The sequence below is a fragment of the Prunus mume genome, linkage group LG5 (assembly GCF_029339155.1).
Source record: "Prunus mume cultivar Tortuosa linkage group LG5, ASM2933915v1, whole genome shotgun sequence".
NCBI classification, from domain to species: Eukaryota; Viridiplantae; Streptophyta; class Magnoliopsida; order Rosales; family Rosaceae; genus Prunus; species Prunus mume.
Window position 1 is genome coordinate 17832607 of NC_142702.1, and position 17634 is coordinate 17850240.

At 36.6% G+C, this 17634-nt stretch overlaps 1 protein-coding gene across 1 annotated transcript; it reads right to left on the minus strand.

Moving 5' to 3' along the window:
- Positions 1-3561: 3561 nt before the first annotated feature.
- On the minus strand, positions 3562-6189 carry AHG11 (Pentatricopeptide repeat (PPR-like) superfamily protein). Its single transcript, XM_008234242.2, has one exon. The coding sequence runs from the start codon at positions 6158-6160 to the stop codon at positions 4355-4357; it is 1806 nt and encodes a 601-aa protein (XP_008232464.2). The 5' UTR covers positions 6161-6189; the 3' UTR covers positions 3562-4354.
- Positions 6190-17634: the final 11445 nt, after the last annotated feature.

Below are 17634 nucleotides of genomic sequence, written 5' to 3' on the forward strand. Positions count from 1 at the left end.
GTCGCATGAGAGAGGAGACCGGTTGGAATCGAGCCGAGACTCCTCATGGACGTGAAACTCCAGAACCAATCAATCGAGTAAAGGAGACGACAGGTCATTTTGCCCTAGATCGCGTGTTTCCAATCTGTCTTTTTGGTGCTTCAAAAAAATACATGTCATGTTCCTAGAACACAACATCCATGGATGTATATACTTTATGACTGGGTGGGTGGTAACATTGGTATCCTTTCTGATGGGGGCATAGCGAGTGAAAACACATTTATCTGCTCAAGGATTGAATTTGCTTAGTTGGTGTTCATGTAAGTGCACAAATAATATTTGGGGTATAAGATATTTGGATATAGTAGTGAGGTGTTTAAAGAGGAGTTTGGAAATTTAAGATACTTTTGGGGATCTGATTGATAAGACAAGCTACAAATACGATTGCCTCTCCCCAAAAGGATCGAGGCATGTTGGCATCAAAGAGGAAGGCAAAAACAACTTTGAGCAAATGTCAGTTCTTGCACTCAGCCACCCTATTTTGTTGGGACTATATAGACACGAGCATTGATGTATGATGCCATGATCTTTAAGAAATTTATGTAGATCATGGTTGAGAATGCAGAGTCGGAATTTTAGCTTGAAACTGTGTCTCCACCATTTTGTGGAATTATTCAAACTTCAAACTCAATTCTCCTTTAGTCTTGAGAAGTGAAATCCATGTCATTCGTGTGCAATCATCAATGAAGGGGACAAACTATCAAGCTCCAGCCTAAGTAGCTGCTAAGCAGGCCTCCAAACATCAGAATGAATAAGTGAGTAGGGAACCAAAGTTTTATGTGTACTTAATGGGAACGAACACGATGGCTCTTAGCCAATTCACACGTATTACATTGGAAGCTGGAATCATCAAAACATGAAAATAATGATGGAAACAACTTCTTCAAATAACCGAACGAGGCATGCCCAAGGCATTTATGCTATAACTAAACTTTGTCTCTTTGCCTCTTGGAACTATCTCCACTTGTTGTGTAAGCTTGACCAACCTTGGTCTCATTATCTGGCGCCAATTCCAAGTAGTAGAGTTTGCCACGCTAGTACCATAACTAATTGTCTTCCCAGTGAGGATGCCCTGAAAAACACAATGATTTAACTGAAACGTTACAGTACACCCCAAAGTAGTAGTAATTTGTGTAATATACAACAAGTTATGGTCCAAGGATGGAACAATCAACACAGAATCTAGATGTATGAAGTTAGAGAGAGATAGAAAGTCCTCCCCAACCACAGGGGAGGGGGTACCAATAGCATTAAACACCACCGACTGCGTCGATGATTTGTGAGTAATAAGTTGGCCAAGCTCAAATATCATGTGATTCGTAGCACTTGAGTTAATAATCTATGTGTGTTTTTGAGATGAGGTATTGAAAGCAGAACCTTTGGTGGTAGCTATAAAAGCAAGAGCCCATGCCACATGTTCAACATGATTGACAGCAAGCCTGACATCGCACATAAGTAAGATTTGATATGAGTTTGTGTGTAGGAATTGTGGGAAACGGATTGGAGTTAGGGATTTGATAAAGGGTTTTGATTTGAAAATGTAGGAATTTGATTCGAGGAATTTGTTTAGGGTGTGTTTGAGTGTAAGGGTATGAGGATTGAAGTGAAAACTTAGAGACGACCTAGGATCGGCCGCTTTGACACCATGCTAAAATATGAATAAGTTTGAATATTAGATAATTTTGTATTCTTTGTACGTAGGAATATATTTCTACAACCAACCTCTTTATTTACGGGAGTATTTTTGCTCACCACTTTAACTTAAGGTGTACCCTCACCACCCCTTCCCAAAAGGTGACAAATGTCCATGGGTTTAACTATAGTTAATTCTTTATTTTTTATTTGTTTGATAACATTATTATGAGAGAGAAACAATGATTTAATAAGATTTTTTCTAATTTACCCTTGTTCTATTAATTAACCCAACGAACTTTCCACTTTTCTTGATTAATTTAATTCAAAAAATAAATCAAATTAATGGAAACTGAAAAGCATATGTTCTTATTCACAAAAAAAAAAAAAAAAAAAAAAAGACAGAAGTCCCTTGAATTGAGAATTTATAGTTTCTTGATTATCCACAATTTGAATGCTCATATTTGAAGACTTTTAACAGCTCCAAGAGTTCACAGCTCAATAGACTTCCTTCCTTTGTTACTTGTTTTTTGGTGGTGTATTGCTTTTTTATTTTTTATTTTTTATACTTTGGGGATTGGGTTGCTTTATTTAGTTTTCTGAGTATCAAGGCCAAATTCGAATTTAACAATTCATGTCCTTCATTATTTGCTTAAGTGGTAATTAATATAAAAGTGGAAAGTTTGTTGGGTTAATTAATAGAATAATGGTAAATTAGGAAAAATCTTATTAAAGTACTCTTTCTCTCTCATAATAATGGCAACAAACAAATAAAAAATAAAGAGTTAACTATAGTTAAACTCATGGATATGGGTCACCTTTTGGGAAGGGTGGTCAGGGTACACCTTGGGTTAAAGTGGTGAGCAAAAATGCTCCTTTTATTTACTTGATATTCTTCCTCATCAACCCTCTTAATTAATTTCCTCTGCTGCATCACTCCATCTTCTCATCTTGGCATACAAATTTCTCGGCATGACATAGTTTCCATCATTCCATTCCATGGCTCCAGTTTACTGCCTTGTTTAAAACTTTGTTGGCTCTTGTGACATCCTCAGAATGGCCGCATGCAAAAGGAAAAGAGGTCAAAATTATTCCATTAGCATCATAATAAGGCATGTTGTCAATCAATTTCTCGACTTGCTGAAAGCATCTCCTGCCCTTCCCAAAAGATCTACCATACAACCGTAATTAATGTTCAATTTGCGGTCCGCCGGTCCTGTATTGAAATTGCAAATGATATATGTGTAGAGGTTTGATGACCATTTCTATATCTGGTACTGGTTTTATACAGGCTTGACTAACATATTTAAAAGAAACATTGTCTTAAGAAGAGAAATGATAGAGTAATCTTGCCTGTATAAAGAGTTTGTCTTAAGAACACATATATAGATTGTTTTAGTTATTGGTTTTGGAATCTCTGAATTTGGATTGAGAGATTGTGGAGATTTTTATTTTATATTTTTACAGGTTTGATGCTTATGCTTATGTATGTACATATCTATCACATGTAATTTGGTTGTGTTTAATTCACCTTCAAAGAGGTTTTACCTGCAATTGGAAATGGTTTCTGCTAGAGCTTGGCACTTCATTCGATCGCGATCATATCGATACTCTTGACTCATTTTAAATAGCATGCACAGGGTATTGAGCAATTCTCTTTTATCATTTCCTCTCCATTATTATTTCCTTTCCATGTTTCTGTGATTAATTGAATAATACCTCTTTCATCTATGCAATTCTCTCAAAGGTTTCAGTTCTTGTTTGGAGGAATCAGTCATATTAAACTCTCCCTTTATGGATCGATCTGGTTCTAATTTAGTATTAAAGTTGGAGTAAGTTTGAGTGAGTTTGATACTTAGATGGGGTTTGTGGGGGTTTGCACACTTCATGTAATAAAAGCAAAGGTTGAGAGACAATGAAAGGACAAACACAAAACTAAAACTCCAACTGCAAACTACATAAAATGGAAAAGAAAATGAACCAACCTCCTCCCAATCCCATGGAACTCATAGCCATTCCCATTCTTGAGAGAGAGAGAGAGAGAGAGAGAGAGAGGTTTGAGGGTGTAGTTTATGTCCTGTTTAGTCCGTCCAAGCAAGGTATCTGCTTCTCAACTTGGGACCAACTGTTGGCTTAGGGCAGGCGTCTGCAGTTGTATTCTCATTTTGTAAAGGTATCTTGCAGCTGTAGTTGCCCTACATTTCTGCTTCCTTGAGCAAGATGGTTTGGCCAACGACCTTACGAAAGAATATAGAAGCAGTATCTTTGTTTTGGTAAACAACACCTCTTTCGGAAACTGATTAATGGGAAGAGTCTCTACTTCCCCTTATATATTCCAATGTTTTTTCGTATAAATTGATAAATAGTTAACCTCCCCGTATACACCAATAGATCTACACCGTAGAGAGAGTACAGTAAGAAAGGAATGTTCTCAGTCACAAGTTCAAAGAAAATTGGTATTTGGACTGTTCAAAACTTTTCTCTGCCAAATAATTGGTAGCAATCTCAAGCTTCCAAGTTCCAAATGCCTTTCTCAATAAACCCCATGCCCGGCTGCCATTTGAAGAGTTCCTCAAAAGGGCCCCTACATATTTTTCAGGTTACCCCGTACATAAACTACGATTGATGAAAGGGGATGGGTTGGTATAGGTTATGCATATTTTTTTCTCTAGACTCAAGCAATTCACCCCTTTTCTATAAAATCACCCATCATGTGCTTCCACGTCTGCCGCAAGGTTAAATGTATAGCTTCAGAATACGCATGCACCCTGTCACCAGACACAAACTCCTTGATTCTACCATCAACCTCTATCACACTACAACCAACCTCTTTATTTGCTCGATTCTTCCTCATCAACCTCTTAATTTCCTCTGCATCACTCCACCTTCTCTTCTTGGCATACAAATTTCTGAGCATGACATAATTTCCATCATTCCATGGCTCCACTTTGACTGCCTTCTTTAAAACTTTGTTGGCCCTTGTGACATCCTCAGAATGGCCACATGCAAAAAGAAAAGAACTCAAAATTATTCCATTAGCATCATAAGGCATGCTCTCAATCAATTTCTCAACTTCCTCCAAGCATCCTGCCCTTCCCAAAAGATCAACCATACAACCATAATGCTCAATTTGCGGGATAAGCCCAAAGCCCTCCATTCCTTTAAACCATCTTTTCCCTTCCTCTACCAGACCACAATGGTTACAAGCAGACAAAACACCAATAAAGGTTATATTGTTCGGCATAAACTTTTTGCACTGCATCTCTAAAAATACCTCCAGTGCCTCCTTGCCATGGCCGTTTACTGCAAACCCATTTATCAAGGCATTCCAAGAAGCTGTTTCCTTTTCAGGCATTTCATCAAAAAGTCTTTTGGCCTCTGTAGTTTCACCACATTTGGCATACATATCAACAAGCGCAGTACAGATGTTGATTACCCTATCAAGCTTCTTCCTTCGTACAAACTTGTGAACCCAACGACCTAAATCCAAGGCACCCAAATCTGCAATAGCTGGAAGAATGCTAACAACAGTCATGCCATCCAGTTCAAGAGACGTATTTGACTGCAGTTCATGAAATAATTTCAAGGCTTCGTGGGGCTGTTTGTTTTGACTGTAACCCCCAATCATCACATTCCAAGAAATTAGATTCTTCTCAGCCATGGCATCAAAGAGTGATCTAGCAGATTGTACATCACCATGATGGCAGTAACCATACATCATACTGGTCCAAGATACCACATTCCTATCAGACATCTCATCAAATAAACTTCGAGCAGGGCCCATATCTCCCAATTTGACATAACCATCAATCATAGCATTAAATGCAGCCAAGTCCTTCTCAGGCATTTGATCAAAAAGCCTCCTTGCATTACTCATATCTCCTAACCTTGCATACCCACAAATGAGAGCTGTCCACGATACTCGACTTGTCTCCGTCATTTCATCGAACAACTTACTTGCAGAACTCATCCTCCCAAACTTTGCATACATATCAACCACTGAAGTCGACACATACAAATCTAAGCACAAACCAACTTTAACAACATGACAATGAAGTTCTTGCCCTTCCCAGACGGCCACATCTAAACCACACGACTTTGCCAAAGCGGTGAATGTGTAGCCATCGGGCTTGAAACCCGTGTCCTTCCTAAGATTTCTATAGAGAGTGAAAGATTCAGCGAATTGGCGCATATCCGTGTGGGCTCTGATCATAGAGTTACAGAAAAATGTGTCATCTTTATTGGGTCTGTAATTGAAGACGCGGCGACCATGTCGAATCAGAGCAAGTGTGTTTTGATGAGAGGCGAAAAGGGCGATGGAACCGCAGGTTGTGACGAATTTGGTGAGGAGATTGACATTTGTTTCGAGGGAGTTTCGGAGCATGAAGGCGTGTATTTGGAGAAGTGAGGGTATTGTTTTCGTTTGTTGGAGAAGGTGTAAGCATTTTCTTTCTAATGAGCTCCATCTCCATACTTGCTCTCTCATCATACAACTCTCTCAGTTTTGCTTCCCTGTCAGTTGAATGGCCTTTTTTTTATTTTAAATACATTTTGAGATTTTCTATTTAAAACACTTCTCTTAGTTCACCTTATATTCCAAGTTCATCTCATCTTTTAATTTAAATTTTAGCAATTTCTAAAAAAACCCCACTATCTTACCAAACTACCCTTAAATACACCCCAATCTGAAAAAATAAGAAATAAAAGAAATTTTATATTTAAACCACACAAAATAGACATTTTATCATTTTATCTCTTGAGTATTTAATAATGACAATGAGGTAGTCAATTTTCATTGGCATTTGAAATCGACAACTCTTTTGAACGTTCCGTGCAAGAGGAGATAAAACTGGTACTTGAGGTCTACACTTTGCACCAGGAGTAGGCCATCTGATCGGCCATCAATGGAGAATACATTGAAGCTTTTATCAGAGTGGAAAAGCAACAAGAAAAATAACCCAACTATTGAAGCAGCAGCAGCATGATTATGATTTTAGATGCATACTGGAATTCTGAAGTGACTATTATTACTGTTCCCAGTAGAAAAAAACACAAACAAATGGAACTCCAAATCCGAAATTTATTACTTTCTAGAGAAATAGTACAACTTTACCAAAACATAAGGTATTAAAAAAGAAGAAGCAATCAACAGCCAAGCAATCAACAAAGGGAAGAAAATAAGATCATTACAGCCAAACAATCAAAAAGTCTTTCCATCGGCTCCCACGCAGAGTTTAAAAAGACATGCTCGTCAATGTTCTACATCTCTGGCAATACGATGTACATGAGTTTGTATATTTTTAAAACTTAATATGAAGAGTGGTGGGGTGTGGGGATGACCTTTTTTGTCTTTTTACACAATAACAAAACTTACAGCTTAATAATTTAAGTATTGGGGTGAACTAAGAGAAGTGTGGGGTTTGAATAGTAAATCTCTAAAAAAATTCTACAAGGATGTCGGTTTTGTACAGGTAAGAGTTGAGACCCGACCCAAATCACATAAATTTGGTCAGCTAAGGTTTCAATTTACGTTTAGACTCTGGTGTATCCAATTCAAACTCTATGAAAGTCACTCGCTTGAAAAAAGTCTTCATAAATATGAATTGGATACACCTCCTCCCAAAAAAAAGTCTTTATAATTTTTCAACAAAAGAAATGTCAGTGTTATTGATAATTTTAATTTCTATGCCCTCCTAGCACACATGTGTTGTCACTATCAGCATAGATGGTGCCCACATGTGCCACCAACATCGGCAAGATTAATGGAAAATTTATTGGATGCCCAAGAGCCAAAATATTAGGGTTTATATTGCAACGTTTTGATAGCCATATACGTTAAAGTATAATCACCCGTATAGTTCAAGGTACCACTACTACAAAAATCGAAATAGACGACGGGAAACCACCGTCGTGTAAAAGGTTTTTGCCCGTCGTGAAATTGATTGCCGTCTATTTGGGTTTCAAATTACGACAGCTTTTCACCGTCGTTGTTTATCAGTATAGATGACGGTTTTTAAAGAAAATCGTCGTTGTTTAGAGGTAAAGATCGTTAATTATAGGAGGAAAGATGACTGTTTTTAATAAAACCGTCGTGTATTGTATGTAAAGATGACGCTTTTTTATGAAAACCGTCGTGGATTGTTTATAAAGACGTCATCTTTACATACAATAGATGACCTTTTTTATATATAAAAAGTGTCATCTTTACATAAAATAGACGACGGTTTTTATAAAAAGCGTCATCTTTACATACAATAGACGACGGTTTTTATAAAAAGCGTCATCTTTACGTACAATAAACGATGGTTTTTATATAAAAAGCGTTATCTTTACGTACAATAGACGACGGTTTTTATATAAAAAGCGTCATCTTTACGTATAATAGACGACGGTTTTATAAAAAACGTCCTCTTTACATACAATAGACGACGGTTTTTATAAAAAAGCGTCATCTTTACGTACAATAATGCTTTTTGATTTCCTATGATGCTATACAACGATTTTAACTAGAAAACCAACCATAATGCTTTATCAAAAATAGTTTCTTTCATAAAACTTGAAGATTCAATAGTTATTACATAGTTAACCAATCTTTATTCTACAACAAACATAATTCCTAACAAGACCTACGTACTCCTAATCCAAGCATTCCTCATCCAAACATACAAATGATGCACAACTGAAGTCTCCTATATCATCCCTGTAAATAAATCAAAATGACAAAGAGAGAAAAAAAGAAGAAGCTAAGATTATAAACATAAAAAATTAGGTGGAAGAGAAATTTTACCATTGGTCCATGTTTCCATAGAAAACTTGTAAAATGAGCATAAAAAAGACCATCGAGAACCTGCAAATTTTCAACAACAAAAAAACATACGACTCACATAGGAAACCTGCAAAAGAAAAAGTTATAAATCTGCAAGCTTCCTCCTCATCTCCTGATAACCAAATCAGAAAATCTAAAAAAAAACCAGAAATAAATAAAAAATGTAAACAAATCAGACAAATTAAGAGAGACAAAATCTAAAATTAAGGATACAAAGAACATACCAAAAACGCAAAGAGACTAATCCAGAATTCACTAGCAAGATATAGAAGGGTATTAAGAGATTAGGTGACTTTCAAATCAAATATTTCAACCAGCTTTGATTCTCAAATACAGAACATCCCTCTACATCTTATGGATTTGCTAATACCTCAATCTCTCAACTCCTTCATTGATATCGATCTTTTGATGATTTTGTAGAGAGTTTCATGAGGGTGTTTTAGAGAGTGCAGGATTCAAGAAGGGAGAGATAAGGTTTTCAGAGACGGGGGAAAATCTGAAAATTTGACAAGCGCGAATTCACTTAAGTAGACTTTTTTTAGCGTGTTTTAAAAGACGACGCTTGTTAATGAGAGATAAGATTTTCAAAGATGGGTGAAAATTTGAAAATTTATCGAGCGCGAATTCACTTAAGCGGCCATTTTTTAGCGTGTTTTAAAAGACGACGCTTTTTTAAAAAAAAATTTGTCATCTTTACATATAATATACGACGGTTTTTTTATAAAAAGCGTCATCTTTACATATAATAGACGGCGGTTTTTATAAAAATCGTCATCTTTACATACAATAGACGACGGTTTTTTATAAAAAGCGTCATCTTTACGTACAATAGACGACGGTTTTTATAAAAAGCGTCATCTTTACATACAATAGACGACGGTTTTTATAAAAAGCGTCATCTTTACATACAATAGACGTTTTTTTCCACTACACTCCTTGACCCTATATAAATACAATGACTGAATTTGATCTTCAATTTAAAATATTTACTCTAATGGATACCACAAAATCTTATGTTATATTTATCGAAAGTATAAATAAACTCTTAATTGTTAGTGAATATTTTTTTTATGGCATACGCATTTTAAGAAACTAGTTTCAACGATCCAACCGTCAAACTTGTTTGTTTATACTTCGAGATTATCTACACCAAAAATCGAAAAAAAAAACATTCAGAGATAAAGTAACGGGACAAAAAATTTCGACGTGTTATAAATGAAAAATCATGATTTAACGGTTATTTTAACTCCGATTTTGATGATTTTTTACCGCTACACTCCTTGACCCAATATGAATACAATGATTGAATTTGATCTTCAATTTAAAATATTTACACTAGTGGATACCACAAAATCTTATGTCATATTTAATGAAAGTATAAATAAACTCTTCATTGTTAGTGAATATATTGTTTTGATAGCATACGCATTCTAAGAAACTAGTTTCAATGATCCAACCGTCAAACATGTTTGTTTATACTTCGAGATTATATACGCCAAAAATAGGAAAAAATAAACATTCAGAGATCAAGTAACAGGACAAAAAATTTCGACGGTTATATATGAAAAATCATGATTTAACGGTTATTTTAACTCCGATTTTGATGATTTTTTACTGCTACACTCCTTGACCCTATATGAATACAATGACTGAATTTGATCTTCAATTTAAAATATTTACACTAGTGGATACCACAAAATCTTATGTTATATTTAACGAAAGTATAAATAAACTCTTAATTGTTAGTGAATATATTGTTTTGATGGCATACGCATTCTAAGAAACTAGTTTCAACGATCCAACCGTCAAGCTTGTTTGTTTATACTTCGGGATTATCTACACCAAAAATCGAAAAAAATAAACATTCAGAGATAAAGTAACGGGACAAAAAATTTCGACGGTTATAAATGAAAAATCATGATTTAACGGTTATTATAACAAACCATCATCTTTACATATAATAGACGACCATTTTTTATAAAAAGCGTCATCTTTATATATAATAGACAACCCTTTAAAAAAGATGACGGTTTTTATAAAAAGCGTCATCTTTACATATAATAGACGACGGTTTTATAAAATCGTCATCTTTACATATAATAGACGACGGTTTTTAAAAAATCGTCATCTTTACACATAATAGATGACGGTTTTTATAAAAATCGTCATCTTTACACATAATAGACGACGGTTTTTAATAAAAATCGTCATCTTTACACATAATAGACGACGGTTTTTATAAAAAGCGTCATCTTTACATATAATAGACGACGGTTTTTACGGTTTTTATAAAAAGCGTCATCTTTACATATAATAGACGACGATTTTTTCGGTTTTTATAAAAATGTCATCTTTACATATAATAGACGACGGTTTTATAAAATCGTCATCTTTACAAATAATAGACGACGGTTTTTATAAAAATCGTCATCTTTACATATAATAGACGACGGTTTTTAATAAAAATCGTCGTCTTTACATATAATAGACGACGGTTTTATAAAATCGTCATCTTTATATATAATAGACGACGGTTTTTATAAAAATCATCATCTTTACACATAATAGACGACGGTTTTTATAAAAATCATCATCTTTACACATAATAGACGACGGTTTTTATAAAAATCGTCATCTTTACATATAATAGACGACGTTTTTTATATATAAAAAGCGTCATCTTTACATATAGTATGACGTATGATAACAAAATCAAAGAAATAAATTGATAAAAAAAATTCGTATTAAGACGACGGTTTAAATATAAGGTATGACATATAAAGGGAATAAATACGACGTTAAATTTTATAATACGTCGATAAATGAAAAACAAACGTGGTGAGATTTAAAGATACCGTCGTAGAACTATACAAGAAAGACGTCGATATATTTTTATTTTCCGTCGTTGTACATTAATTTAATACGGCGATATTTTGTATTTACCGCCGTGGATTTATTTGTAATTATATGACGCCTTATACGAAAACTTGGTCGTGTTATTTTCTGCGTAAAAATGGCGGCTTTTTTTGAAATCGTTGTCTTTACTTTCTACGTCGGTCGATTCATAACTTCTGCCGTTCTTTATTTGCTTTGATTTTACACTGCGGAAATCCTGTTTCAAATAGACGTCGGTTTTTTAATTGGGTACGTCGTTGTTTATGAACAACCATTTGAATCTCCATTTTTTAGGTGTCTAAGGTGTTATTACACGGCGGTTTTATAGAACCGTCGTCTTTTAAAAAACAACGACGGTTTTCACTTAGACCGTCGTTTTTTTTCTAGTCGTCTTTGTCACTTTTTGTAGTAGTGTACTGTGATTGCGTTGTGATTTGCGTATGATGGAGACTAAACTAAGTGGGCAAGATCCAAGATGGTCTAATTTGTTCACTGCTTTCATACCCAAAAAAACAAAAATATTTGTTCACTACCATTTGGTGTGTGAGGTTGCATTAATCACGCCTTATGCCCTGAGTTAGTAGGGACAACCCACCCACTATGAATAGACGAACTTCCTCTACAATGTGTTACAAAAGGACAACTTCGGTTTGATTGGAAGTCAATGAACTAACAATCAAAGCATGAAAATATGGGCAACTTTGGTTTCATTTCTATGCCCTCCTGGCACACATATGTTGTCATTATCAGCATAGATGGAGCCCACATGTGCCACCACATTGGCAAGATTAATGGAAAATTGATTGGATGCCCAAGAGCCAAAATATTATACAGGTAGAGTGATTGCGTTGTGGGCAAGATCCAAGATGGTCTAATCTGTTCAATGCCTTCAAAACACACACACACAAAAAAAAAAAAAAAAAAATTGTTCACTGCCATTTGATGTGTTAGGTTGCATTAATCACGCCCTATGCCCCGAGTTACTGAGGACAACCCACCCACTATGAATAGGGAACTTCCTCTACAATGAGTGTTACAAAAGGACAACTTTGGTTTGATGAGACAGCAGTAGCATTTCAGGAAACTTGTCTTCAATCAGGAACCTTGATTCATTACAGGAGCTGGATGTTAGGGCATGCAACTTCAGTGGTGCAAACCCTGATTGGTTTGCTAACCTTACCCAACTGACAGTTTTGTTACTTTCTGATAACAATTTCAGTGGCGGTCCCTTGTCTTGGATCGGTAAGCAAACCAAACTTATTTTACTATACCTTGAAAACATCAATCTAAGTGGCTACATCCCGTCTTCTCTTAGAAACCTCACACAGCTCTTTGATCTTCGTTTTTCTTCTAATCAACTAACTGGTCCAATCCCATCTTAGCTGGGTAATCTTAGCAGGCTAGCTGACATAGATCTTTCCCATAATAGATTGCGCAGTTCAATTCCCGAGTCAATATTCAATCTTTTGGATCTCCAAATCCTTTATCTAGGGAATAATAGTCTGCATGGTACAGTGGATATTTTTAAGCTAGAAAATATCACCGATCTCCAACTATCTGATAACAAACTGTTAGAATTCGCCGTTAGTATATGTATTTTCAGATTAGGAAGAGAAGTATTTTCTGGAGATTTTAGCTAGAGAGCATGAAGAGAAAATGAGGAAGGCACTGTTCTATTGAATTCTTGCAATCTGCAGCTTACATAGTGTGTCTGACAGAGAGAGAAATGTGATTCTCTTCTAACAGAATTACAACTGTCACCCTATTAGGTGCTTACACGTGTCATACCAAATCTAAGCTAGAGAATCCACCTAGACTATGATCTAATGGTTCTCATTACATCATTTAAAATAGACAGAACAGAAAATAGAAAATTACTTCTGCTCTAAGAAATCAGCAGAATCGAGAAATCAGTGAGCAGGATTATAAATCAGCCAGAACAGGATTATATTTCAACACTCCCTTCTAATCCTTTAGCTGATTTCACTCCAAGCAAGCTTCTCAACCTCACAAACCGATCCTTAGGCAGAGCCTTAGTCAAAATGTCTGCTATCTGATCTTCTGTCTTGCAGTACACCAGTTTGATTTCTTTTGCTTGAATGGCTTCCCTTATAAAATGAAATTTCCTGCTGATGTGTCTTGTCTTTTGGTGATGAACTGGATTCCTTGCCATTGCAATTGCAGAGGTGTTGTCACATAGAATTGGAGTCCCTTCTACCTGTTCTTCACCAAAATCTTCAAGCACAAATCTGAGCCACTTAGCTTGTGAAGTTGCTTCTGCAGCGCTCACATACTCAGCTTCGGCTGTAGATAAAGCAACTGTGTTTTGCTTGATGGAAGCCCAAGAGAACATGCCTAAGCCTAGTGTGAAGGCATATCCTGAGGTGCTCCTCATATCATCCTCACTCCCAGCCCATCACTGTCACAATACCCAATTAGAGTAGCTGTTTTCCCTTTGCAAACTCAATTCCAAAATCTAATGTGCCTTGTATGTATCTCAGCACCCTTTTAGCAGTTCCCATGTGTTTCTTTGAGGGATTGTGCATAAACCTAGCAAGCAAGCTAGATGCAAACATGACATCTGGTCTTGTGGCAGTCAGATAAAGCAGACTCCCTACAATCTGTCTGAATTCATTTTCATCTGCTGCTTCACTTCCATCTTCTCTACACAATTTCTCATTCACCACTAATGGAATTGCCACTGACTTGCAGTCTCTCATTCCAAACTTCTCAAGAATTTTCATGGCATATTTCTTTTGATGAATGAAAATATGCTTATCAGTTTGTTCCACTCCCATGCCAAGAAAATGGTGCAACATACCCAAGTCTGTCATCTCATAGTGTTGCATCATATCTTGTTTAAACTCTTCAAGCATTTTAGGACAGCTTCCAGTATATATAATGTCATCTACATAGAGTGAGACAATGATAATACCTGAGGTGTCACTTGTTTTGATATAGAGAGTAGCTTCACTTAAGCTCTTCTTAAAACCTGCAGTGTTGAAATAGGCATCTATTTCATCATACCAGGCCCTTGGGGCTTGTTTCAGTCCATATAGAGCCTTGTTCAACCTGTACACCTTGGTTTCCTTGCTCTCTTGTACATATCCTTGAGGTTGTTCAACATAAACTTCCTCCTTTAGAATGCCATTGAGAAAGGCAGACTTCACATCCAGTTGAAATAGGTTCCATTCCTTTTGTGCTGCAAGAGCAATCAAAGTCCTAATGGTGTCTAGCCTTGCCACAGGGGCAAAAGTCTCATTGTAATCAATACCGGGCTTTTGTGAGTAGCCTTTAGCCACTAAACGAGCCTTGTTTTTCTGCACAGTACCATCTAGGTTCAGTTTAGTCTTGTAGACCCACTTAACACCAATCACAGGTTTAGCAAATGGTCTCTCGACAAGTTCCCAAGTGTCATTTTTTTCTATCATTTCCAGTTCAGCTTCCATTGCCTTTCTCCATGACTCATCTTGAGTTGCATCTTCATAATTTTCAGGTTCCACAATACACACATTACATTCAGCCATGATTTCACTTACACTTCTCCATTTCTTTGGTGTGTGATCAAAGAAATGAGAACTTTCACCTATGCCTTCATCTTGCAGAGTGGTATCTTCAACTATTTGAGTTTGTGTATCCAAGCTTTGACTTGGTTCAGCTCGTAATGTGACTTCTTCATTCATTTGCAGTGATGTATCCAAGCTTTGACTTGGTTCACAGCTTTGATTCTCAGTAGGCAAAGGGACTACCATCTCTTCTTCATTTGTATTTTCCCACTTCCATAAGCCATTTTCATCAAATTGCACATCTCTGGACAGAATTATCTTCCTAGTACTTGGATCAAACAGCCTATATCCCTTTTCACAGAGACCATAGCCTACAAAAATACACTTGTGACTGTTTTCTTCAAACTTATGCCTCAATGCTGAAGGAATAAGCACATGACAAGGTGATCCAAATATTTTTAAATGGGCAATTCCTGGTTTTCTGCCAGTATAAGCTTCAAATGGTGTTATCTTGTTAAGAGCCTTGGTAGGACATCTATTTAGCAAATAGACTGCTGTATTTACAGCTTCTGCCCAAAACTCATAGGGAACACCTTTCTCATGCAACATGGACTTGGCCATTTCCACTACTGTCCTGTTCTTCCTCTCGGCCACTCCATTTTGCTGTGGAGAATATGCCATAGTTAGCTGCCTTTGAATACCAGATTCCTCACAAAACTTGTTGAATTCTCCAGATAGAAACTCTCCACCCCTGTCACTTCTCAAGCCTTTTATCTTATACCCACTTTGCAACTCAGTCATAGCTTTGAATTTTCTAAAACATTCCAATGCACTTGACTTATTTCTGATGAAGTACACCCATGACATTCTAGTAAAATCATCTGTAAACAGTAGAAAGTACCTGTTTCCAGATAATGATTCTGTTTTCATTGGTCCACAAATGTCTGTGTGAACCAATTCCAAAGGGTTTGAAGCTCTCCAAGTGGATTCCAAAGGGAAAGAATCCCTATGCTGTTTTCCAAGCATACAACCATCACATACAACTGACTTCTGCTCCAAGTGAGGTAAGCCATGAACCATCCCTTGATTCTCAAGCAATTTTATACTTCTTTCATTTAAATGCCCTAGCCTTTTATGCCATGTCTGCAAGCAATGAGTGACACTTGCTTTTAGAACCAACTCACTCGCAGACATCATTGTCAATGGAAAGCATCTGTTATTTGTCATCTACACCTTCACAATAAGATTTTCTAGTGACTGATTGTCATAAACACTCACCTCATTTCCTCCAAACACAAGGTGATAGCCATGTTCCATCATTTGCCCAACACTAAGCAGATTTTCTTCAAGGCCAGGTACAAGCATTACTTCATGAATGTGCTTCTTGCCTAACTTAGTTTTTATCACCAAAATCCCTTTTCCAGCAACTGGGACCACTTCTCCAGTTCCCATCTTCACCTTAGAGCTCAAATTCCTTTGAATATTGACCAAAAGTCCCTCATCTCCTGTCATGTGGTTACTACAACCACTGTCAATATACCAAGAGTGATTTACCTTCACATCAGTTGCAGCATTACACACATAAAACAAAGTGCCACAATCTTCCTCCTGATTTGCATAATTCACTCTCTGCACATTCTTGTGTCCATAGCAATCTCTGATCATATGTCCAGGCTTCCCACAACCATGGCATTTAGGTTTTCCTTCATACCAACATTTTCCATAATGAAATCTGTCACAATGTTTGCAGGCCATTTTGTTTCCATCGTTGGATTTCCAATTTTTCTGAGATATTTGATCTGCAGAAGCAATTCCATTTTCAAGGTTTTTTCTACCAACATTCAGACTAGTGAAGGCCTTTTCTGTAGAATTCTCAGTGTGTCTATCCAATCTGAGCTCAAAGCTCTTCGGTGAAGCAACAACCTCTTGAACCTCAAGTGTTTCAAGGTCCTTAGAGTGTTCAATTACAGAGTAGATAGAATCATAAGATTTAGGTAAACTAAACAATAGTTTCTGGACAATTCTCTCTCTAGATAGTTCCTCACCATAACTCTTCATATGATTTACTTTATCAAACAACCTAACCTGATATACAGATAAAGATTCACTATCCTTCATGCGGGTATATTCAAATTCCCTACGTAGCCCTTGCAATTTGACATTTCGTACTTGTTTATCTCCTCTGAATTCCAGCTTCAGAATATCCCACGCTCCCTTCGAAGTTTCCTCATTCACAATCCTTGGAAATAGCTGATCCGAAACAGCGCTTTGGATCAGTCCAAGTGCACGAGCATCCTTCATCATCACCATCATAGACTTCTCAGTGTCTACAGCCTCCTCTTTCTCCTTCTTCAGATCTAGGTCACTTAACCCATTCTCAACCAGATCCCATAAACCATGAGATTTCAGAATAGTTTTCATTCTGATACTCCAGAACTCATAATTTTCTCCATTGAAAATTGGAGTTCGCAGCTCAGAGGTACTCGATCCTGCCATATTAGACATTGGATTTGAGAAATCGCGATCTTCAGATGAGCTCAAGTTCTAGCTCAAACAAAACCCAATTTCTCCTATTCAATCACAGATTCACTCCCAGCTCAAGCAATCGAACCAGGCTCGCGATACCATGTTAGAATTCGCCGTTAGTATATGTATTTTCAGATTAGGAAGAGAAGTATTTTCTGGAGATTTTAGCTAGAGAGCATGAAGAGAAAATGAGGAAGGCACTGTTCTATT

Excerpts from the sequence above, each read along its gene's own strand:
- AHG11 (XM_008234242.2), bottom strand. The coding sequence starts at position 6,160 with ATGATGAGAGAGCAAGTATGGAGATGGAGCTCATTAGAAAGAAAATGC.